This window comes from Eriocheir sinensis, chromosome 37 (assembly GCF_024679095.1).
Source record: "Eriocheir sinensis breed Jianghai 21 chromosome 37, ASM2467909v1, whole genome shotgun sequence".
Taxonomy (NCBI): domain Eukaryota; kingdom Metazoa; phylum Arthropoda; class Malacostraca; order Decapoda; family Varunidae; genus Eriocheir; species Eriocheir sinensis.
This window is the reverse complement of record NC_066545.1, coordinates 4,928,570-4,951,676: the sequence shown is the minus strand read 5'-3', so window position 1 is coordinate 4,951,676 and position 23,107 is coordinate 4,928,570. Positions and strand designations below refer to the sequence as shown.

The window sequence follows — 23,107 nt, the reverse complement described above, 5'->3', positions numbered from 1 at the left end:
GGCGGTGGCTGAGTGGTTAGCGTGCTGGGCTCACATTCACCACGCTATGGACAACGTCGGTTCGATTCCCCACGCTACCACCTGGGATTTTTCAGTCACCGCCGAGTGTCCTAGGACTACCCACATGCCCATCAACCCGGACTCTAGAAGAAACCGTCCAGTGAATCAACAATGAGTTCCGGGGGGCAGCACGAGCCAAGCATAACTAGCGCCACTATAAAAAAAATTGCCTGCGCCACGACGGGCTTGGGCCGACCATCTGGCCCCTGAAGAAAGCCTACCAGCGCTATAGGCGGGGATGTAAAAAAAAAAAATGCTAATGTTGCGCTACATCACACAGAAACCAATCGTATTTACCATTGAGTTGAACGCATGGGGCAGTAATGGCACCCCGTTTGTCTCCAATACGTTTAGGGAGTAGTACGTTTTCAACAAACAGCCAATCAGGAGTCACCGCCCCCCCCCACCCACCCCGCGTGACGTCTATCATATGATTCATATCGGTACTAGCTCTGGCTCCGGTAAGCTCAGTTCCGTCTCGGCAGTTCAACCATCGTGTCAACACCGAATAGCTCCTCCCCAACATGCGACACCTCACCTACATCGTCTCTCTCGCAGGTAAGTCGCTACAAGTTAGAGTAGAAATCAATCTTTGAATATATCTGCCCGAGTATTATCGAGATTGGGTGTAATACCTCTTATATTTCCTTCTTTCCTCTCTCCGGTTAGGGCGCTGCACCACTGAGAGACCACATGCGTGACTGTGTGCGCACGCGTTTTAATTTTACTACAGCCACGACGTTTTATTTCTAATGAAGTGTTGGAAACGAAATAACTTTGACATCGAGGAAAAAAAAAAAGTGCCGTATTCTACCTTTTCTTCCCACCTCTCACTACTTCCAAGGCATATTATTGGCTCCCCTCCTTACAAGAACATTACTTAATAGTGTTACTGACAATCATATGCCCAGACACACTATTTTCTCATACGCTTCACGTTCCCATAGTGCGAGGCCCATATTGCGTCACGTGACTGAAATGGGTGCGTTATACCACGAGCCGGCCGGTGTGGTGTAATAGAGTAGCGTCCTTCTCGGCTTAATTAATTCGCGAGTTGACAAAAGTTGGTATTGAAGAGTTTTTGTTATGAAGCTTCCAAAAAGTTACGAAAAAAATGTACCTACTCTCAGTTTGTTTTGAGTGCCGCGTCTCCCGTCCCCAGCATGCAGGCCAGCACTTCCTTATCACCAAGCTCGTCTGTATTGAACCGACACATGTCCGGTAGTCCCACCAGCTTCCTTGTTCCATCAAAAGATCCGTCTGTATAGTAACACGCAGGCGGGTTGCAGTCACCCATTCCCAAGGTTGTCTGTCTTAACCTCCAAGTCTCCAGAGAAACAGTAGACAGCACTGGAGTATTTTATTACGGTAAAAAGGCAGAACGAACCGAAAAAAAAAATGCTTCCCCCCCAAAATCGCTGCTTCTATAAGCGTGTACTGTTACCGGAGTTCATTACACGAAGTTGATGGTGTATGGCTGACAATAAGGAAAGTGTGTTTCAGAGAATAAATTGCACTTCTGGATCACGTTTCCTATCACTACTTTTTTCAACAGCAATAGAGCAAATTCAAAGAAGTACGGAAAAGTTTGGAGTACGCGAACGGATGATGAAAGGTGTTCTGCCATCACACGCGGGCCGTGACCATCTCGGACAAATAATTTTTATTTTTCCTTTCTGTCGCTTTCTCGTACGTTCTCTGGACCTCCGGCGTGGTCAGAAGCGTGATGAAACATTTAACACACGTATATGACAACTGCGGCCCCAGAAAATGATAACCAAACGTATGCGAGATTCCGTATTCGTGGACATCAGTGATTAGTAAACAGTACATACCGATACGTACAGGAGATCGATACATCTTATACGTCTACTAAAAAGAAAAATTGTCCCACTGTGCACTAAAAGAACAGAAATTGAAAGGTCGGAGAACTTTTAGTCTACTTACGTATCTAAAAACAGAAAGGAGGTCGTGAGGCAGTTACGGCTATTTTTTTTATTTTTTTATTCCTGTCTAAAGTGGTAAAAAAAAATGTAAACAAGAGCTAAACGGAAGTAAAGCCTTGTGTAGGTTCCTTTCCGGGTCGACCAGCAACATACAGCACAGCAAACTACTACTCCTTCCTTCTTCCTAACCTGCCTAGGCGCCAGGAATCTAGCTCAAGTGAACATGGTATAGTACTACTGCTACACTTTACTCTCACGTTATATGTATACGTATATTATGTGAGAAAACTGTCGTGATTTAGGAATAACTCTTGTTATCTAGGACTTTCTTTTATTATTAAGCAAAAACACACTTCTTGAACCCCACTAAAGCAATATAACCTTCGAAGCTTTGAATGAGTGTATGTATGTAGGTACGTTCGTATGTATGTGAAGGAACGGAACACTTCTGCTGCACATAAAACATTCACTAGAACGTCCTTGCAAAAAAATTAAAAAATAAAGGCAGAATAATCCAAATAAACCAATGAATGAGTAAAATAATCAAAGATAACCCAAACCTTACAGGACTCCTCGGCATTGCTGGGCTAGGCGACTCCAGCCAGACGACGGCACACACAAGTATTCAGACTCTGATGCTGACGACCTACGAAGGGAAGGAGGCGGAATACATAGACATGAAGGCCTACAATATCGATTACTGCCTCCACCCTCCCAACACCACCCCCTCTACGCCCCTTCGCTACTACATAGACGGGGAGTTAGTCTTCGAGTGCAACACCAACGAGACTGCTGAGTGCAAAGGTGAGAGTACAACCAGATTGGAAGGTAGTTGTGGCAGTCAATGGATACGGTGGGGCTCTAAGAACCTGTCGCTGGTCCAGAACAACACTACAACCTCTAATACCATGTACCAAGTTCACAGAAAGTGTTTTTACCGTAAATAATACCATTTTTTGTCCAAAGTATTTTCTTTGCGTTCCCCTCACTGTCAAAAGTTGATAACTGTACAGAAGCGATATTTTATCAGTAAGCTTATCTATATGTTGCCATCGTTCAATATACGCTCAATTAAAGTAGTTCAGTGAGAAATTGTAGGTAAGAGGTGAACCCTGACTGCAACACTATATTAAGATCTGTTAGGCGTAGTGAAAAGATGCACCATGCACTCTGCAGCACCCTCGTGGCAATAGAGGTATTAGCTGGAGAGAAGCACCTGCCAGATGGCGCCAATATTTATACTTTCGTTATGCTGTCATGGAGAATGGAGTATTTTAGCAATAATTCAAACATTATTTTTAGAAGAAAACTATATATTCCAGTAGGCTTTCTTCAGGGGACTAACTTTCTAATTTTGTATGACTAATAGTATAGCAGTAAATGAGTCTTCTTAAAAGGAGCTGAGCACCAAGGCCACGCACGCACAGCTCAGTGTTAGGCCCTATCAGGGAACTCGACTTGGCGTATCCCCAATCTTTACCTTTCTAACAACAGTAAGGTCATGTATATCACAGCAAAGACGCCTCGATCTGTCCATAGAAGAACTAAAACAAAAAACTCTGCTATCCACTTATTACTTCTATCTATTTCTATTGCGTGCTTGTTGACAAACACCATACTACTACTACTACTACAACCACTACTACTATTACTACTACTACTACCGCTACTACTATTACTACTACCAATAATAATAATAATAATAATAATAATAATAATAATAATAATAATAATAACAATGATGATAATAATAATAATAATTATGATAATAATAATAATAATCATAATAATAATAAAAATGAATGCTTCTCCTTGTGCAGCTTATGGCTTACTGAAGGGTAACGTAAAACACCCCAAATCGAAGAACAAGACCTGCCCCTTCCTGCAGTTCTTCAAGGTGCCCCTAAACCTCCTTAACCGCCACTACATTTGCTGCACACCCAACGACACCTTCTACCGCTACTTGCAGACAGGTACAGGTGTGTGTGTGTGTGTGTGTGTGTGTGTGTAAAATTCGCGACAGCCTAATCACGAGTTGGACTCGTAGCCACCAGCAAATACTCTCCCGACAAGAGCAAGCTCATTATAGTCACTCTCTGGGTACTACCGGGACCTCATACACCACACACCCCTTGGCATGGAGGTATTAATACCTCCATGCCCCTTGGTGTCCCCCTTGCTCAATGGGGGGACAGTGACCACTCTTTGTCAGTGAAAAATTTCCGGTCTGAGCAGAGCTCAAAACTCCACCTGTCAGACCGTAAAGCCTGGAAACGCAGAGCTTTTACCCACTGAGTTACAGAGCGTTTTGTGTGTGTGTCTCTCTCTCTCTCCACAACCCTAACCAGTAATTCCTTCTCCCCAGACAAGAGCCCTGCCCCCTCCCTTCCAAAAGAGTTCCAGCAGCTCTGTGGCCACCAGAAAGAGAACAAAACAGAGGGTGAGTGACTCAGTCCAAGCATTAACATTTTGTAACATTGTAAGTGATCAACTGTCATGTGAAGGACACTCAAATGCTACAGGTGTTTAATTCTTTCATACACAGAGAACCAGGAGGGCAAATCAGCCAGTCAGTCAGCCAATGAATTACTTACTCAGTCAACCAGTCAGTAATACAACATATTAATTAACCCATCAAATCCTAATCCACTGTCCTCCCCCAGCTGTCCATGATGGAGCAAGTACAGAAGAAGAGAACAAAACAACAATAATTACAATCGGCTCAGTGCTGGTGGTGGTGGTGGTGGCGGTAGTGGTGGTGGTGGTAGTGGTGGTGGCTCTTAAAAGGAGAGTTTGTACATCAAGAGGTAAGGAAAAATCTTGAATTATCACATTATTTTACTTTTAAATTAAGTTACCATAGAAACTATTTGTATTGACCATAATCTTCAGCAGAGTATATAAAAATGCCAACCTTACATTAGCACAGCCAAACATGTCATAAACTGGATCCTCATGTAGTAAATTCTCATAGCTCTGCCTTTCACAGCAGGAAAGCTCTTATTACTTAGTATTTCTGAAGTGCCATAACTCTCTAAAGCCCCTGACTGATCAGCAGTGCATCTCTGGGAGCCTCTGGCCCGTCAAGAGATGTACTAGAAGCTCTATATATGATGTCCATTCATCACTGTACAAAGAAGTAAAATCAGTCCAGCTGACTTTCTTCTGCTTGTGGCAAAGTTTTTCCCTTTTTTGTGTGTGCATGTTTTGTCTGAATCTGCTATGATTTTGCAAATTAAATGTAGTGGCTAAAGAGAAATTTCAGCAATCAAAAACATATTTGGCCAAAACACACATCTTAACAAACCTCATGAATTTGCTTTGACACTACTTTAAATTAATAAGTATATAAACATTCAAATATTATTTCTTGGTCATGAAAACATTTTATAGTAACACCATTACATTTTTTGCAAGAGGATGTTTGTAATAAAAAACCCAAAGTTCCATGAGATCAACTCCAGAGGCACCCAGATTTTGGAATGTGTTAAAGATGAATTTCCAATTACAGATCTCTTAACAGTCAGTGCCAGACAGTCTAGGCAGAAATGAAAGATCGTTCATGAGGGGTTTTCCATCACTTTTTTCTAGGTATGACAAAACATCCAGAACCAAACAATAACCTGCATGCTGTGGAAGAGGGAATGACTCCTACAGGAGAAGCAACTCAAAACGGAAGAGCAAATCAACAGCTTGAAGACCAAGAAAATGAACCCCTGTCTTCAGACCTGAACTGCTGATCTTTCACCAGTCCTATGCATTAGACTACAATACAGGTGTGAGGCGAGGGCTGAGTGGTCAGCGTGTGGGTGTGGCATCCAGGAGGACGCATATTCACGTCCCGCCCACTTCTACAAACAGGCTGGCAATTACTCAATCATTGCTGAGTGGCCTAAGACCACTCACATACTGTCCTGAAGACAACCTACCAACCCAGACTGTAGATTAATTCTCTCTAAAAGAGGATCAAAGATGAGCTAAAAAAAAGCAACCCATTGAAGAAAGGAAGACACAACACAGAAAATTATACAGTAATACCTTGGTTTACAAGTGCCTTAGTTTACAAGAGCATTGATTTATGAGAAAAAAAAAATGCTTTGGTTTACAAGCGGTGACTTGGTGTATGAGTATCCTGTTTGTACAAGTCGAAGACGCGAGCGTGGGTTCCTTTTGTTCTTTGGGAATGGGGTTTCAAGCTGGTGTCACACTGGACCTTTTTCCTCCAACCGTGCTGGCGGTAGGCACAACCGGCAACTTTAACTTTTCTGGGGGTGCGTCACACACGACCAAGGTCAGTTGCCTGTATCCACAACATAAATAAACCAGTTGCAATGTATCCACATGGCACCATTTGCAAAAGTAAGGGCTGGTGTTGCTCGTGCTGCTGCTACTCATATATGGACATGTTGCTACAGTTAAATGGAAGGAAAAAGCAGTTGTGGGTACGATCATGGCTACAAAGATGGCAGGACAGGAGTGTTTACCCAAACTAATAACTCACTCCCAGTTGGGTGTGCAGGCAACCACGGTTGCTCCTAGCTCCAACAGTTGGAGGAAAACATCCAGTATGACACCGCCTTCAGTCTGCGTTCACACTCGCAGGGGTAGCACCCGTACGCTTGGGTCTGCTGACGTTTGTGCTCTAGTGTGCGATATTTGTGTTTTCAGCACTATATTATTTACTACATTATTTATATATTATAATATATTATTTATATTTATATCTTTATACTACATTTTTTATATTATTTATATCTATATTCTTATACTATATAATTTATATTACCTATCATAGCTATTTGTCAGTAAAATTACTTTTATTCTGTACAAAATAACATGTAAAATGATTTTTGTTAATATTTTGGGGGGATATAGGATGCATTAACCCTCTCGCGCACAGTAAGTTTCCAGTAAGTTTCTCTTCCACTCACCATGCATCTCTCAGGCCTGACCAGCCTTTTTTTTCTGCCGCGAAACTCTATATTCCAGTAAGTATTTTACCATTACAGATATATCGTACCCCAATAAATTTGGTATCAATGGCTTCATAAAAACTTATACTAGAACATGCACAAATAAAAATAGAGAAAAAAATATATATAAACAATAGAAACTCGTTTCAAGTCTCCGTATAGAGTATTGTAGACAATAAATTCTAAGTACCAACTCTTCCCCACTTGCTATCTTGAAATTTTGTGGGCCAACTTTTTTAGCCGAATATATGTTTCGAAGCGGAATTTAGTGAGGATTCTTATGGTATCCTCAAAATCTTCATACGCCTATTAGTTCCTGAGTTACACCAAGAAAACTGTATTTTTTCCTCTCCCTTCAGAGTAGGCTAACAACTAAAAATCACTCCACGCTCCTCATTTGCGCTCCTTAGAAAGGTTGCCATATGTTACCATTAAAAAACTTATCCCAACAAATGACATTCCAAATATGACGCACTTCCACCGAAAACTTAATTTTTAATCAACTTTTTAACTTTGATGACGCGAAACGCGTCATCGTGCGCGAGAGGGTTAATGGGATTCACATCAATTTAAATGAGAAAATTTGTTTCAGTTTGCAAGGCTTTTGGTTTATGAGGTTTATGGTTTGTGAGGAACATTCCAGAGCTAATTTAACTTGTGAACCGAGGTATGACTGTACCAGCATCCTGGGAGTAAATCAGAAGCAAGGACAGATAAAACTATGCATAGGTAAAGAACAAGAGGAGCCACCCACAACGCTGTCAGACAGGAAGTGCATCACAGAGCCACACGAGCAATGGGTGGCTGGCATTCCCACATCCCAGGACAGCCATCATTCAGGTGGTTGGGCACTCCTTCCTTCACAATAGGAAAGGAATGATGGCACACCGGTGCTTTGGGTAGTCCTTAAAAGTGTCTTGGTACCAGTTGTGGTTCATCACTGCCACCTGCACCTGATGGGTAAACCTCTGTGAGCCTCCCACCGTGACAGCATCCACAAATTACTTACTACCCAGCACCTTAACAGCCACAAGCCAGGGAGCACATGCTTCACCTTGTACACTGTTCCTTCAGTACACTTCCCATAAGGAGGTGGAAGAGCCACTTGTTCACAAAATAAAGATAAAAGAATATTCATCAAGCTTTAATTAGTAATAAGGAATGACTTTCTTCCTGTCAGTTCTGTCTTATTTTTCTTCTTCATGCAAGATAAGAGCTCTGTACTCAAGCCAGTTGTTAATTTTATCGTGTTCATTTATTATTATTACTATTATTACTACTGCTATTATTACTACTACTACTACTACTACTACTACTACTACTACTACTACTACCACTACTGTTATTAGTACTAATACTACTACTGACATTATTACTGCTATCTATGCTATGGATGTATCGGATAACATAAATCTAAAAACCTACTTTGTGTTTTTTTCACTTGAAATAAAATGAACATGTGCTGCTGCTGGGCTCAACATTACCTCTGCAAGCACAGAAAAATCCTTTGGCTGCAATTCTAAATTTCAACTTGCAAATGATTGATTTAATTCTCTATCTGAGTCAAACATGTTAATCTTTTCCCTCTGATCATGCTTTTTTTTCATTTCTTGATGGTCAACCTCCCTACCTAGTAAATCTTAGTGACATGATACCAGTGATGATGATGCTAATGGTGACTTTAATACTGATACGAGTCAAATAAACACGTGATGAAGACTCAATTATCATAAAACAATAACTTAACTAGTTAAGTCTACAAAGCATTCTGACTGGGTGCACATGCTACTTATCCAGGTTATTCTTAGCATTGTGCTCATCTCTTTTACTTTTGTTCTCAAGACACTTTCCTGTTTAGTATCAGAATTGCAAAGTGAGCAAAGCAAAGCAAATTATTCAAAAACTCTTGTTGAGGGGACATTGCGAAAATAAAGCCAAAATAATAGTAATAATAATAATACATAAGTGTCCCCATCAACAAGTGGAAAACAAGTGGTCAAACTCTGTCAGGTTCACAAGCTTCATTGATCCCCACATATGCTTGATGAATTACTGTACTTTTCATATTGGCAGATTGATAAGCTGTGTAGGCAGCAGCATAATTGTGTTTTATCCTAAAAATGAGTGAATAGTGGTAGCCAGCTAAAGTCACAATGTACTGAAACTTTCAAATCTCAATCCAGCACAAGCTCTGCCTCTCCATCAAGAAGACCAAGTGTGTTACCTATGAATGATAAGAATAATAATATGATAAATTAAACAGGATATTTCCGAGGGTATTAAAGGAATTGGGTGATGTACTCAGTGACCCACTAACCGACATCTTTAAGATGTCGGTAAATACTGGCTATGTGCCGAGCCTATGGAAAGTAGCTAATGTGACGCCGATTTTCAAAAAGGGGGACAGGTCAGTTGCTTCAAACTATCGCCCAATTAGCTTAACACTGGTTATAGGCAAGATGCTGGAGTCCATAATAGCCAGGAACATTCGAGAGCATCTAGAGAAACATATCTTAATTCACGACTCGCAGCATGGGTTCATGAAAGGTAGGTCATGCCTCATCAATCTCTTGTCCTTCTACAATAAAGTATTTGAGGCGGTAGACAGAGATGAAAATTATGATGTAATCTATCTTGATTTTAGTAAAGCGTTTGACAAAGTTCCTCACCAACGACTGTTGCTTAAATTACAGGCTCACGGAGTAGAGGGTAAAGTTTTGAACTGGGTCAAGGCATGGCTTAGCAATAAGAAGCAAAAAGTGCAAATCAATGGTAAAAGATCTGACTGGGGATGTGTTACGAGTGGGGTCCCACAGGGTTCGGTATTAGCTCCACTTTTGTTTATTATTTATATCAATGACTTAGATACAGGAATTAGTAGTGATGTCAGTAAGTTTGCAGATGATATCAAGATCGGTAGAGTAATTGAGTAGGATCGGGACGCTAGTATTCTCCAGGGTGAACTAAACAGATTGTATGACTGGGCGGATAAATGGCAGATGGAGTTCAAATAAGTGGGAAGTGCAGTATTCTGAATGTAGGTAGGAACAACCCCTCTCATAACTATTGCTTAAATGACATTCTCATAAGCAGGTCTGGGTGCGAGAGGGATTTAGGGGTCTTAGTGAGCTCTGATCTCCGTCCAAGGGCACAATGCATTCAAGCTAGAAATTGAGCAAATAGCGCACTGGGATTTATTTCAAGGAGCGTAAGCAACAGAAGCGCCGAAGTCTTCCTCAAACTATATTTAGCATTAGTTAGACCTCATCTTGACTATGCGGTTCAGTTCTGGTCACCTTACTATAGAATGGATATCAAAATGTTAGAATCAGTGCAGAGGAGGATGACTAAGATGATTCAGGGGTTGAGAAACTTGCCATACGAGGAAAGACTCAAACAGTTAAACTTGCATTCTCTAGATAGGCGAAGGGTGCGTGGAGACATGATCGAGGTTTATAAACGGATGAAGGGCTTTAATAAGGGAGACATTCATAAGATTTTGCTGGTAAGAGAACCGGGTAGGACACGAAGTAATGGGTTTAAACTGGATAAATTCAGATTCAACAGGGACATGGGCAAAAATTGGTTTACAAACAGGGTGGTGGATGAGTGGAATAGGCTTAGTAGTCATGTGGTGAGTGCCAATACAATTGTCACATTCAAAAATAGATTAGATAAATTCATGGACAGTGATATTAGGTGGGGTTAGATACACCGGAGCTACACGGGAGCTTAGGTTCAGAGGAGCTGCCTCATACAGGCCTGCCGGCCTCTTGCAGACTCCTATGTTCTTATGCTCTTATGTTCTTGTAAAAAAAATACAATGTACGTTACAAGAGAAAACTAAAAAAAAGAGAAAGCATGGTGTCACAGCTAAGCAGATAACCTGTACACTAGGGTGCTTCCATCGTCCTAGGGTGAAAAAAAAAACGTGCCATTTTATTCCTCCAGGGTGTAAAATTGTTCATTATTGTGAGGAAACCGCATGCCTGAAATTTTTTTCTTGTCAGATTAAATTTAGAGGTGGGGCAGCGACCTTGAATGTTCTGTTTATCATGTCCTCTCATGATATGACGATTATGGTCATTACAACCTGTTTTTTTTCATTCCCGCATTCCTCGAAGATGCCAAAAACTAGATCTTCCTCCCTTGTGTGGCTTGTAGGACCAGTGAGCAGCACTTTACTGTCAACGAAGTTGCCCAGTGGCCTCGAAGTATTGTCCGTGTTCTTCCATCACCACATGGAAGAGAAGCAGACCGTTGGGGACAGTGCCAGGGCCACCGCGGATGAACTATTGGAGATTTGGAGTCGAGCCCATGTCCCCTCGCGAGCCAGAAATCACGTTGTGGAACGGGTCACCATGGATCACGTGGAATGGAAGGGCTTGTTAAAGAGTCGGTCTCGGGCCTCAGCAGTCCCACAGCAACAAGCCTTTGCGGAAAGGGCGAAGGAGCTCTTTGATATTGCGCATCAAGATGCTCCGAGCATGATCAAGATTGAAGAGGACAAGTCCTTCCTTCAGGCTGAGCAGGAGAAAGGGAGGCGGGGAAGAATGGCGGGAGTAGATTTGGCTCTTGCATGGAAAGAAGAGCGACAGATGATGAAGGCCGTGGCCGAAGCAGAGCGACAGGCTCGAGAGAAGGCATCCTTGGCTCAAGCCTTCACAACCGTGGAACTGGAATCGTCTTCGTCCTCAAGCAGTCAAGCTTCCAAAGCTGAAGGATCTGGATCTGATCTCAACCCCGACGTAGACGTTCGTTCTCCAAAGCGACAACGAGGTGCCCAAGGCGTAGTCCGAGTCGTCACTCCAGAGGTTGCCGTTGCCTTGGACCGCACAAACGTCAGCGACAGGAAGGCTACTCACATCTTCTCAGCCATGGTATCCTCGAGCCACCTCAGCGAGAACGTTGGCAAATTCATCATCAGCCCCAGTGGAATCAGACGCACTCGTATCAAGCGCAGGGAAGCTCTGGCTACGGAACTTAAAGATACCTTCTGACCACAAGTGCCCTTGATCCTACACTGGGACGGGAAAATCATGGAGGACTGCTCTCTTCCTGGCCAAGAGACCGTAGATCATCTCCCTGTGTTGGTTTCTGGCCAAGATGTTGTCAAGCTTCTTGCCGTGCCCAAGTTGCACGCTGGTACGGCGGTTGTGATGACTACGTCGATCTTGCAGACTCTGGACGAATGGGGACTGAAGGATCGAATAAGTGGGCTCTGCTTTGACACAACAGCATCAAATACCGGTTTGAAAGGCGGAGTCTGTGTCCTTATCAAGCGGGAACTGGAGTGAGACCTCCTCAACCTCGCCTGTAGGCACCATGTTGCTGAGATCATCCTGGAGAAAGTCTTTGGCCTTCATGACACGTCCAAGTCTCCAAACATTGAGCTCTTCCATCATTTCAAGGAATATTGGCCTCGTGTCGATCAAACATCGTTCCGTACTGCCATGGACGACGAGGAAATGAGATCCCGGGTCGCAGAATGGAGGGAGGAAGTAATCATGTTTGCTACTGACCAACTTCACCAGCATCACCCAAGAGATGACTACCGGGAATTGTTGGAACTCACCATCATCTTTCTTGGTGGACAGCCTCCAAAGGGAGTTCGCTTCCGTTACCCTGGCGCTATCCATTGTGCATGTTGGATGAGTCGAGCCATCTACACCTTGAAGATGGTCATCTTTTGCGAGCAGTATCCGATGGATTAACCTCCGGGTCCATCTCGACACCAGACACGGAGTGAGACCACCTGGAATCATTTGGAAGAAGTCGCCATTTTCATCATTCAGGTGTACGCAAAGTACTGGTTCAAGGCTCCTTCTTCCATGTCAGCCCCTAGGAACGACCCCCATTTGCTCAAAGTGCTGGAGGATATCCCAAGCAAGGAGATATCCACAGCAGCCACAACCGTCTTCAGTGGGCATCTGTGGTATTTGTCGGAGGCACTAGTGGGATTTGCCTTTTTCGACGATCAAGTGACACTCGAAGTGAAGAGGAAGATGATGAAAAACCTGAAAGACAAGCCGGGATCCAAGGACGCTCCAAAGCGGATTCATACAGTCAACAGACCTCAGAACATGGACCTCAGTGACTTCGTGACAACTTCCATGAAGAGGTTTTTCAACATTCTCCACGTCAAAGATTTTCTTCAGAAGGACCCTCTTGAGTGGGCTGCTGACGAAAAATATCAACACTCTCTCGACCTGGTGAAGTCCGTTAGGGTCGTCAAATATCTGGCCGAGCGTGGGGTGGCCTTGATGACGGAGTTCAATGCCTCGCTCATCAAGTCAGAGGAACAAAAGCAATTCCTCCTCCAAGTGGTCGAGGTTTGCTGCAAAAAATACAGTGCCCCGACCAAAGCAGCAGCCTTGAACAACTGAAGAATTCTTCCCTCACTACCTACAGTGCTTACACTTATTTATTGAACCTCGTTTTGATGAATTCAGTTTTTATAGACTCAAATATATTCAGTTTCCGTAATTTTGCAAGGAGAGAAGCAGAAAATTCAAGAGAATACCGAGCATTAAAATTTCAGATGCAGTGCGCCACCTCTAAATATTAAAGTATTTCAAAAGTATTTTTCGTGGAATCATTTCACGCCAATACGCAACTAATAAAACCCTGGAGGAGAGCGAAATCAAACACTGAGTTCTTAGAAGCACCCTACTGCACACCCAATAAGTCACCAACAACAGAGGCAGCCCAAAGCCTGGTTGTGCAGTGTTAAAGCACAGGAAGGAGACACAAGCCACAAGGGGCATGGACACAGTAAATAAAGTGATGTTCTTGGTATGCATACATGGGTACAAGCAAGTCATTTCCCTCATAACATGCAAAAAATATCAATGCCATGAAGAAACAGTAATGAAAATATATTGGTACTTAATAAAAATGTTAAAAAAAATATATATATATATATATATATATATATATATATATATATATATATATATATATATATATATATATATATATATATATATATATATATATATATCAATAACAGCAAAAGATCACAGTAATGATGTAACAGCAATGGCAACAACAAAGGAAACAAATCAATGCATTAATACATGTAAATTAGTAACAGAGAGGATAACAAACCAACATATAGTATATAAATATGAACAAGAAAACTAATGATGCCAAACAATAACAAAGGACAAATTATGATCAAGATTTTAAAGGGAAAAGAAAACCTTCCAAGAACAGGAGATAAAACAAACACCAGGTCTCAGTAGCTCTGGCTGAAGGTAACAATGACTCACCTGGTTGGAGAGGACCCAGAGAGTCACCCAGAGCCAGTCAGTGAGGGGACCAAGGACGACGAGCACCCCCGCATAGATCACCACCTCAGCCAACATGTGAGGGCACGACACCACCTCAAACAGCCCTCCCTCAGGCATCAGGTACTTTTCCTGCATCTGCTCACCTGTCATGGAAGGGATAGGCTTTGTTCTCAGGTTGTCTGCACCACTGGAGACGATATTATGTGTGATGAATTGGCTATGAACTAAGATGATAAACACTATGTCTATCAAAACCATCTTTTGGTGGTATAGATGAGTCAAGTGTGCATGTACTGCATGGCCACTCAACTATTGTTAGCAAAAGTCCAGTTAGACAAGTCAAATGTATGCAGAGGTCTGGATAAATATTGTAGCTGGACCCCAGGCTCAAGGAGTCAAAAAATGTAATTGAATAACGTGAAGGTCCTGGCGATGGATTCTTTCAAGTCTATTTCCTGGACTGACTGTAGGCCCTATAGTCAGTCCAGGAAATACACTTGCAAGAATCCATCACCAGGACCTTCATGTTATTTAATTACATTTTTCTACTCCTAGAGCTTGAGGTCCAGCTACACCACTCAGGAGGTCCGGATTTGGACCGCGGGCCACCAGTTGAGTAGCTCTGATGTACTGCATCATAAAAAAATACTAATATATCCTTCATGACTGATTTCCTTTCCCAGTTCAGTTCCCTCATCCATCCATTGAGCATTACCTCTGTTCTTCCTCAGCCCTGCCAGTAGACAGAGACTCTGGTGCTGCACCACAAACCCAAACAGAAACATCAGACTGCCAACAACATGTTGCACCTCAATTCTAGTAAACACAACTGGTGACTCTGGAAGGACAAAAAGGGCTCTATATAACATATGCAGACTTGCATGGGTTTTCAAACATTGAATTCTAGGAGTCACTAAGAAATACAATGTGGCTAGAATCAGTCACATTTACCAGCAAAGGATGATCACAATAAAATGAAAGACCATTTAAGCCTTTGAAAGCATTGTTCTCCAAAGCCCTCCACAAGACAACACAGCATGTTGATCAGAGAAGCCACTTGCCTCTGGTGGTGAAGCCTGGTGCCTGGGAGATGAGGAGTGCCACTGCCCCGAGGTAGTGGGTGTGGCCAACAATGTAGTGCAGGATGTTCATGTGGCCCGAGCTGAAGATACTCACGCATAGGTTCTCATACAGTCGGCGATATATCTGGAGCGCCAGCAGGCACAGTGCAAGAGTGGCACTGGTCGCACTCACTGTCAAATGAAATAATCTTGAGGTGACTGCTCTGCTATAAAAAATATGATTCTCAAGTATATACATATAATAAAGATATCTTGATTTAATTCTCAAGAGATGTGTGTCCCTTATCATCATCAAATATTGTTTGAAGCATAAACAAAACATGTGTCTAGCTGTGATGAAACAGTACATTCCATCCCTTCCAATAATACAATGAACACAGACTCACATAACCCGTACATTTTTCATACGAGTCATTTCAGACAACCTTCTCCTCGCTAAAAGACTTGATGAGGTGTACAGAACAAGGAATCATCTTCACCCAGCCCTTCACCTGCATGTGTCCTGTGTGGTGAGGTGAGCAAATCAAGGATGGAGGCAGCCCACCCTGGGAGGCTGGCACCCAGCACACACACATGCCACACTAGAGTGAGTGCCACTGTCACCACTATTGATGCCAAAATGTAGAAATGGAGGAACCATCTGATATATAAAAAAAAATGTATACAGTGGCTACTCTTCCAAAAGAATAGTTTGATTATGCACTGAAATAATTAATCAACAGCTTTAATTATATCAGTTATCATAAGTTATGTTTTTCTTTGTGCAAACACTACATTCATGATGAAGTAAATGGGTATTGTAAGGGATTAGTTAGGAAGAGGTTATCATATTAGTATTACAGCAGTTAAAAATCAGTATTGTCAAAACTTACCCGGCTACAGAGGAGCGCTTTTTGTCCATCACCTCTGTCCTTCAGGGGTTAACATAACGCATAATAACCTATTGCTGTGCAGGACAGTAGCCTACCGCCACTGACATTGTAACCTATCAGCACTTAGTATACTAGAGGGATGTGTGCAATATCCACAGAGCTCTTGATTAGTGAACAGCCACCCCATAATGAGTGAGCTGTTTTCACCATGTAACCTGACCCAGCCAAATGACAGTCAATGACCCACTATTGACCCAAACTCCCTTCTTCACCAGCAGCTTCCCGAGTGACTCACCTGCGCGGCACCTCCAGCAGGGCCAGCAGTCTGCTCACCTGGCTGTCACTGGCCATCTTGCCAAACACGAAGGCCTGAAGCAGGAGCGGTGGTACGGTCACCACCCCACTCAGGAAGTTGATGATAGATCCACTCAGGCTGATCGCCACAATGTAGACTGAGAACATGATCTTACAGAGGTTCCACTGGTACAACAGACCAAGGATGGAGTGCATCACTGACAGCAGAGGCATGGTGCTGCCGCTTCTTCTTCTTTTTCTTTTATTACTGGAATGTTTTAGGGGCTGGTTAGGTCATGGGGCCACGGCCTCAAGTGCCCCGGCAGTGCTAATTGCTAATAAATGTTGTTGGTTTGTTGTTCTGCCACCAGGGTAAGGACTAGATCCTGTCAAGTTGACCTGACTTCTGCAGGAAGGTCTTTGTACACTTGAGGGCTTGGAAGGCAGTGTTGGGGCGGAGGGTGTCGCTGCCCAGCAGGTCCTCTAGAGTTGGCCTGTGAAAGTGGAGCCTGGTTAGGGATGCTTTGAGGTTGGTGTGCAAGGAGTGGAATCTTAAGCAATAAAGCAGGAAGTGTTCTAGTGTGTCAGATTGTGTGGGGAACCATGGGCAGTGTGGGTTTTGGACCACCGTAAACCGGGGTGACTTCGGACAGTTTTCAAGTTTTTTTTTTGCTTATGAAATTTTTGTTTCTAGGCCTAGGATCTATGCTAAGTGTGCATTTACTCTGTATTGTTAAGGGCTATCATTACATGGTACAATATTTTCACGAAACTTAATAGTTTTTGTGCTAAGTGAAAAAATATGTGTCCGAAGTCACCCCATGTCTGGGGGGACTTCGGACACCCTTGAGGGGACTTCGGACAGTAGCTATATTTCATTGGGTTTATGTATCTGAGCCTGTTCGCACATTCCGGGGGTTACTTCAGACACTGCTGAACCGGGAAAAAAATTGGCAAAAATCTTGGGAAAGAAGTTCCCACATTTCAGGTCAGTAGTAGCAGGGAAGTAAAAAATGGTCAACAATTTTGAAAAAAAATGTTATTACAAAAAAACTATAAGATGTAGAGCACAGTTTTTTTTTAAGCTTAATGATTACATAATCACCACAAGAAATTTTTATAATTGTAGGGCAACATTCAAGTGTGTTAGGGCTCTTTGAAGTGCACACTATTTTACATCTCATTTATCAGATTTTATCATGATGCATTTCACTAGAAATTTGTTCTTGTATATGTTATTTTGTAGCTAAGTACTTCTATTTCATATTTTCATGATATGCAGAATACTGAACATCAATGGACTGGCACCCCACGACCGCTGTTACGGACCCAAAAGTTAACGAGTTCATCTCTGGACGGGCTCCGCGCGGGGCCCGAGCTCCGTTCATGACATCACTGACGGTCGATGAATCTGTGAAAACGGAAAAGTGGGAACCCCGCCTTAGTCACCCCACAATATGTAGTTATATTTAAGTGTCCGAAGTCACCCCATTTTGAGCCATTTTTCGACATGCCTCCATTCAAGTGACATTTACAGGTGTGTAGGATATGTTAAGCACCCCTGATTCATTCTAACTGTTCTAGTTAAGCATGTTTGTGATTGTTTTCTCTAGTTTTGATGTTGTGTGTAATACAGATCGTTCCTGCCAGAAGAAATTTTCCAAGGGGGGTAAATTTTACGAAATCTCAAAAACACATATTATGCTTGTTTTCAAAACAGAAATGTGTCTCAAGAAAACAACATTCTTATTCAAAAATTATAAGGCAAAAGACAAATTCTGACACTAAAATCATCTAGCTTGTGGCAACTGGCAACGAGTTATCAACATGTCAACTTTTTATCCACTTTTTGTCCGAAGTCACCTGGGTTGACGGCATGTGTCACTCTGGTGGTCCAGTGCCTGTTGGAGGTCTGTCTTAGGTGAGTCAGTATGACACTGTGGTCTGGTGGCCACTCTATAGGCTAGGGATTTGAGTGTGCCAGATTGGCCACTTGGTCCACCACGTTGTTGCCCACAATGCTGCCATGTGAGGGTACCCACTGAAGGTGGGCCCATCTGCTGTGCCAGGAGTAAATGTATGGTGAAGCACGGTGTGTAGTGTGTATGAGGTCTGTGAGTGGAGAGGAGTTGGAGTGGAGTGAGGAAGTCTGTAAAGAGGGAGACTGGTTGGTGTGGGGGGAGTGCCGTGGAAGTATTGAGGCATTCCTTGATGGCAAAGAGCTCTGCCCCCAGGATTGTGATGTGTGGAAGGAGTTTGCAATTGGTGGAGGTGTGTAAGGCTGGTAGGTAGATGGCTGCATTGGTGGGCAGGGAAGAAGGGATGTGTGAGCCATCTGTGAAAATGAAGGTGTCTTTGTATTTAGTGGAGAGAAGGGAGAGGAAGAGGGCCTTACCCTGGTACGGGCAACCTGCTTTGGTCCACAGTGGCTGAAGGTCACGTGAAATGAAGGATGAAAAGGGGAACCATAGAGCTTGGGGTGAGAAGTATTTCAGTGGTGAGAAAAGTGGAGGTGTGACACAGAGGGAGGTGTACATAGACAAAGAGGGCTTGGGTGATGAAAGGTGTGTGAGGATGGGTAGGCCTGATTTGGGAGTGGAGTGAGGAAAGAATGTCACTTTGTGGAAGGTGGTGACTGTCTTAATGTTGTGCCTGTGGTTTAGTGAGGGAGGGCCCACCTCTGCCTACAGAGCCAGGGTGGGAGAGGACCTGAAGGCACCGAGGGCAGTGTTCTGCATTACCTCCAGCTGGTGGAGGAGTGTTGGGGAGGCTGAGCTGAACACCTCACATTTGTACTCAATCTTGCTACAGATGTAGGCACAATAAAAGTGCAGAAGTGTGGTTCTGTTGGCTCCCCAATTAATGCACGCCTGGGCTGGGGTGGACAGGAAGTCCTGAGGCCAGTGATGTGCTGCCTCCACATGAGGTGGGAACCATCCAACACTAGACCCAGGAATCTGTGTTTTGCGGAAGGGGATGATTGTGCCTGTTTAGTGTGCTGGAGGGATGGTGGGGATGTGGAGGTGAGTGAAGCACATGAGGCATGACTCTGGTGCACAGAGGGTGAGGCTGCATCTTGTGCACCACTGGTTGATGGTGTTGAGCCCCATCTGAAGTAGAGTTTGTGCATCAAGTAGGGAAGGAGAGGAACAGGGTAGGGATAGGTCATCAGCATAGAGGAAGGTATGAGAGTCAGGAGGGGAAGGAAGGTCAGACAGGAGAATGTTAAAGAGAAGATGGCAAAGGTGTGAACTTTGGGGGAACCCCTCTACAGATAGGATAGGGTTGGGAGAAAGTGCTCCCGATAGCAACAGAGAAAGTTCTAGCTGAAAGGAGAGCGAGTGGTGAGTAGCGGTTGAGTGAGGACATGTACCACGGGTCAGTCCATGTGGACTGTTCTCGAAGTCAGGGCTGCTAAAGAGTGTTATTACATCTGTGAGGAATCCACATGCAATTTCTGGAAATGGGTTGGTTGTTCTCTGTGCTCTAGATGGAGTCATTTAAAATGTCCTTTCCTGTCAGGTATCAGGAATGAGATTATAAAGTGAATACAATGGATTTACACTCCATGTCTTCATAAGGCAACTCAGGCTACTGATCTTGTGGCAAAATTGGATGAGTTTAAAGAAAAAATATCTAAGGAAATAACAGTCGTGAAGGATGAAGTTGAATCATGGAATGATGAAGTCAAGGTGGAGTTGAGTGAGGTGGCTGGCGCACTTCGCGCTGACCAAGTGGATTCCACAAGAGGCAGTTTGGCTGACGTAGTGAAGTGGGGAAGGAAAGTCAAGAAGAATCTCCTTGTTGTGAAGGCCTCTGATCAAGCTAGAAAGGCAACTGATAAGAAGAATTAAGTTTCCAGGCATTACAAGGCATTCAGATAACTGATTCAAGATTTTTGAATGGGAGTAACATTGTTATGAATTTTGATACGTAATGAGAACACAAGGAATGAAGCAGCTCAAAAATAGGAGACTGTAGAGCAAGTTTGCACTAAAACTGTGGGAAAATTAAGGCCAAAGATCATGATTTGTAATGTGCCTAAGGAGGAATCCCGGTGTCACAGACCAGAAGTTACAATGAGGATCTGCGCATGCGTGGGCGACTCCAGGGCAAGGTAAAAAAACACGGGCTAGCCTTGGCGGACCAGCTGAAGTTCCTCGTAAAAGAAAAAAAACTGAAATAATACAAGATGGAGCATGAAGGAAAATTGCACCACTTCATAAAACACATGGAGATGAAGTACTTTCTTCTTAATGACTGCCATCTCCCTGGCTGCTCTGCACATGATAAAATAGCAGTAATTAAAGCAACGAGGGACAATCAATACAAAGTTGATGGTAAGCATTTATTTTCAACTCATTCGACACTCATATTTGATCGTGTGAATCTAATTAAGCTAGAAATCATCTAGTCCAAAAGTTCCCTGCGTTTGTTTGCTTCGCCCGTGCATGCGCAGATCCTCGTTTGTAACTTCTGGCCTGGTGTAACTTCCGGGCCGTGACACTGGGATAAGATAACCGAGACTGTGCTAAATGGAAATGAGTTCTTACACTGATCCAAGGAGCTGAGAAGAAAATTGAAGTGATTTTTAGCAAACCTGCTGTGGGTGGCACAATGCATTATACAGTCGTCCCTCAAATAGTACGAGGGTTAGGGACTCAGGACCCCCGTACTATTCAAAAATCCATATAAAATTAGTGCCCCCCCTAGAAACACTCCTGCTGGGCTGCGTTTCAGAGAGGGAATCGGGACTCTCGGAACGTTCCGAGTGCTCTCAAATGTGTGACGCGGCAGCACGAGTTGCCAACTCGGCACGTTCGCTCCACTCCCGGCTTTGAGAGATGGAACGCTTCTGTGCTGTGATGACGTCATCAGCAAATATGGCGGGCCAAACAAACACACAAGTGCTTCCGTTGCATCAGGAAGATCAGTGTACCCCATTTTGATGCGAGTGAGATGCCGTTACCATAGCAACGACGAGGCTTAGTAAAAGGACGGCCTTTATCTTTACTCTTGCAGCACTGGCAGTTATAATACTGCGGCAAGAATTTCTTTTACACTATGATAGATACAGCGAACTCTGCTTTCATTCACGTGGTATGCTCTCCCTCCGCAACGTAACTCATCCCAAAACGTAACTTCTCCTAAATCTGAATTCTTCTGCAAGGTGAACACTTTTCTCGAACGCTTTGGGGTGCTTTCAGCAGGTGTTTTGGTAGAACAGTGTTGCCACTCACGCCATGGCTATTTGGTGCAACAAGCGGGAAATTTAAAAATCCTAAAAAAATTCTTACATGACAATCCGTATAAAACCGAAACCGTACGATTGGAAACCGTACTATTTGAGGGACGACTGTATTTTGAAATGTGACCCAACTCATAGAGAGCTGATCCACATGAATCATGACAAGATAAAACTAGAATGGGGAATGTATACTGTGAAAGATAAGTATCATGCAATTATGTGTTATCATTGTCAGAGAAAAGGCAATCTTGAGGCCAACTGTACTGCCAAGAGTAATGGGGAGGCACCATGATGCTACAAATGTGCCGGAGATCATAAATTAAGGGATAGCACCACGGCTGAAAAGAAATGCTTAAATTGTGTGAGGTACAAGTAGCTTGAAATTAATAGCTCAGCAAATGACCAGTATTGTGAAGTTTTCAGACTGAAATTGAGAAAATTCATAAAATAACCAATAATGGCTATTAGTGTTTGGGACTCAAAAGATATATTGAGTCTGGTAAAATGTTCAGTTAGTTGGAATTTGTTTGATATTTGTGACACTATAAAAAAAAATTCTTGATGTTTTAGTGCAATCTGAAACCTGGTTAAGTGACTATGATAATGCAAAGATTAAAATGATACCAGTAACCTTCAGGAAAGCACTCAAGACTCACTCATTCACTAGATCCTACCACATTACAAACATGTGCATCCAGGAAAACTTTTAAGATGCTAACACCATATATATATATATATATATATATATATATAGAGAGAGAGAGAGAGAGAGAGAGAGAGAGAGAGAGAGAGAGAGAGAGAGAGAGAGAGAGAGGCGATGTCAGTAAGGTACTGAGAATTAGCCAGCAGGATAGAACATGCAGTAATGGATTTAAATTAGAAAATTATAGATTTAGGAGGGAAATAGGCAAGCATTGGTTTAGCAATAGGGTGGTGGGGGAATGGAATAGACTCAGCAATCACATAGTGAGTGCAGGGACGATAGCTTGTTTTAAGAGTAGACTGGATAGCTACATGGACGAGGATTATAAGTACTTGTGGGGGGGGAATCTGGAGCTGCCGTGTGTAGGCCATTAGGCCTCTTGCAGTCTCCCTATGTTCTTATGTGTTCTTATACTGTTGACGGCCCTGCGAAGCGCGACGCTGGCGGCGGGGCGGGGCCTGACGCGTCACCAACGGTAAAGGGTAGGAAGGAGCTCACTCTTCTTATGAACTGTTCCGCTTTGTATTTTTTAAGTTCTCCTTTTTATTTCTTTTATCTTCTGTACCATATTCAAGGTCCCACAATTGACTGTTCTTTGTATACCTTGCTGCTTTGTACTTTTTGTGTTTTCTGG

The 23,107-nt window shown here is 43.1% G+C and overlaps 3 protein-coding genes across 4 annotated transcripts; 1 reads left to right on the top strand and 2 right to left on the bottom strand.

The window, feature by feature from the left end:
- Positions 1 to 506: 506 nt before the first annotated feature.
- On the top strand, positions 507 to 5,746 carry LOC127008118 (uncharacterized). 2 transcript variants are annotated; one of them, XM_050879727.1, is made up of 6 exons: positions 507 to 618; positions 2,574 to 2,810; positions 3,827 to 3,979; positions 4,372 to 4,446; positions 4,670 to 4,813; positions 5,598 to 5,746. In XM_050879727.1, exons 1-6 carry the CDS (start codon positions 585 to 587, stop codon positions 5,744 to 5,746), a joined length of 792 nt encoding a protein of 263 aa, XP_050735684.1. In that variant the 5' UTR covers positions 507 to 584. The 2 variants fall into 2 exon arrangements, with proteins under 2 accessions (XP_050735684.1, XP_050735683.1); XM_050879726.1 differs by having other exon boundaries at positions 3,827 to 3,985.
- Positions 4,832 to 17,833, bottom strand: LOC127008117 (polyprenol reductase-like). The gene is made up of 6 exons (XM_050879725.1): positions 16,524 to 17,833; positions 15,848 to 15,996; positions 15,336 to 15,527; positions 14,990 to 15,112; positions 14,254 to 14,417; positions 4,832 to 7,932 (listed from the first exon to the last, which is right to left on the bottom strand). The coding sequence occupies exons 1-6, from the start codon at positions 16,754 to 16,756 to the stop codon at positions 7,840 to 7,842; spliced, it is 954 nt and encodes a 317-aa protein (XP_050735682.1). The 5' UTR covers positions 16,757 to 17,833; the 3' UTR covers positions 4,832 to 7,839.
- Positions 16,870 to 19,256, bottom strand: LOC127008119 (uncharacterized). Its single transcript, XM_050879728.1, has 2 exons — positions 18,386 to 19,256; positions 16,870 to 17,016 (listed from the first exon to the last, which is right to left on the bottom strand). The coding sequence occupies exons 1-2, from the start codon at positions 19,057 to 19,059 to the stop codon at positions 16,902 to 16,904; spliced, it is 789 nt and encodes a 262-aa protein (XP_050735685.1). The 5' UTR covers positions 19,060 to 19,256; the 3' UTR covers positions 16,870 to 16,901.
- Positions 19,257 to 23,107: the final 3,851 nt, after the last annotated feature.

Coding starts and splice junctions, on each gene's coding strand:
- LOC127008118 (XM_050879726.1), top strand. CDS start 585: ATGCGACACCTCACCTACATCGTCTCTCTCGCAG. Junction 3,986..4,371: donor CTACTTGCAGACAGGTACAG/GTGTGTGTGTGT, acceptor CCTTCTCCCCAG/ACAAGAGCCCTGCCCCCTCC. Junction 4,447..4,669: donor GAAAGAGAACAAAACAGAGG/GTGAGTGACTCA, acceptor GTCCTCCCCCAG/CTGTCCATGATGGAGCAAGT.
- LOC127008117 (XM_050879725.1), bottom strand. CDS start 16,756: ATGCCTCTGCTGTCAGTGATGCACTCCATCCTTGGTCTGTTGTACCAG. Junction 15,528..15,847: donor ACCACACAGGACACATGCAG/GTGAAGGGCTGG, acceptor TTCATTTGACAG/TGAGTGCGACCAGTGCCACT. Junction 14,418..14,989: donor AGGGCTGAGGAAGAACAGAG/GTAATGCTCAAT, acceptor CTTCCATGACAG/GTGAGCAGATGCAGGAAAAG.
- LOC127008119 (XM_050879728.1), bottom strand. CDS start 19,059: ATGTACACCTCCCTCTGTGTCACACCTCCACTTTTCTCACCACTGAAA. Junction 17,017..18,385: donor GACACATGCCGTCAACCCAG/GTGACTTCGGAC, acceptor CCACTTTCACAG/GCCAACTCTAGAGGACCTGC.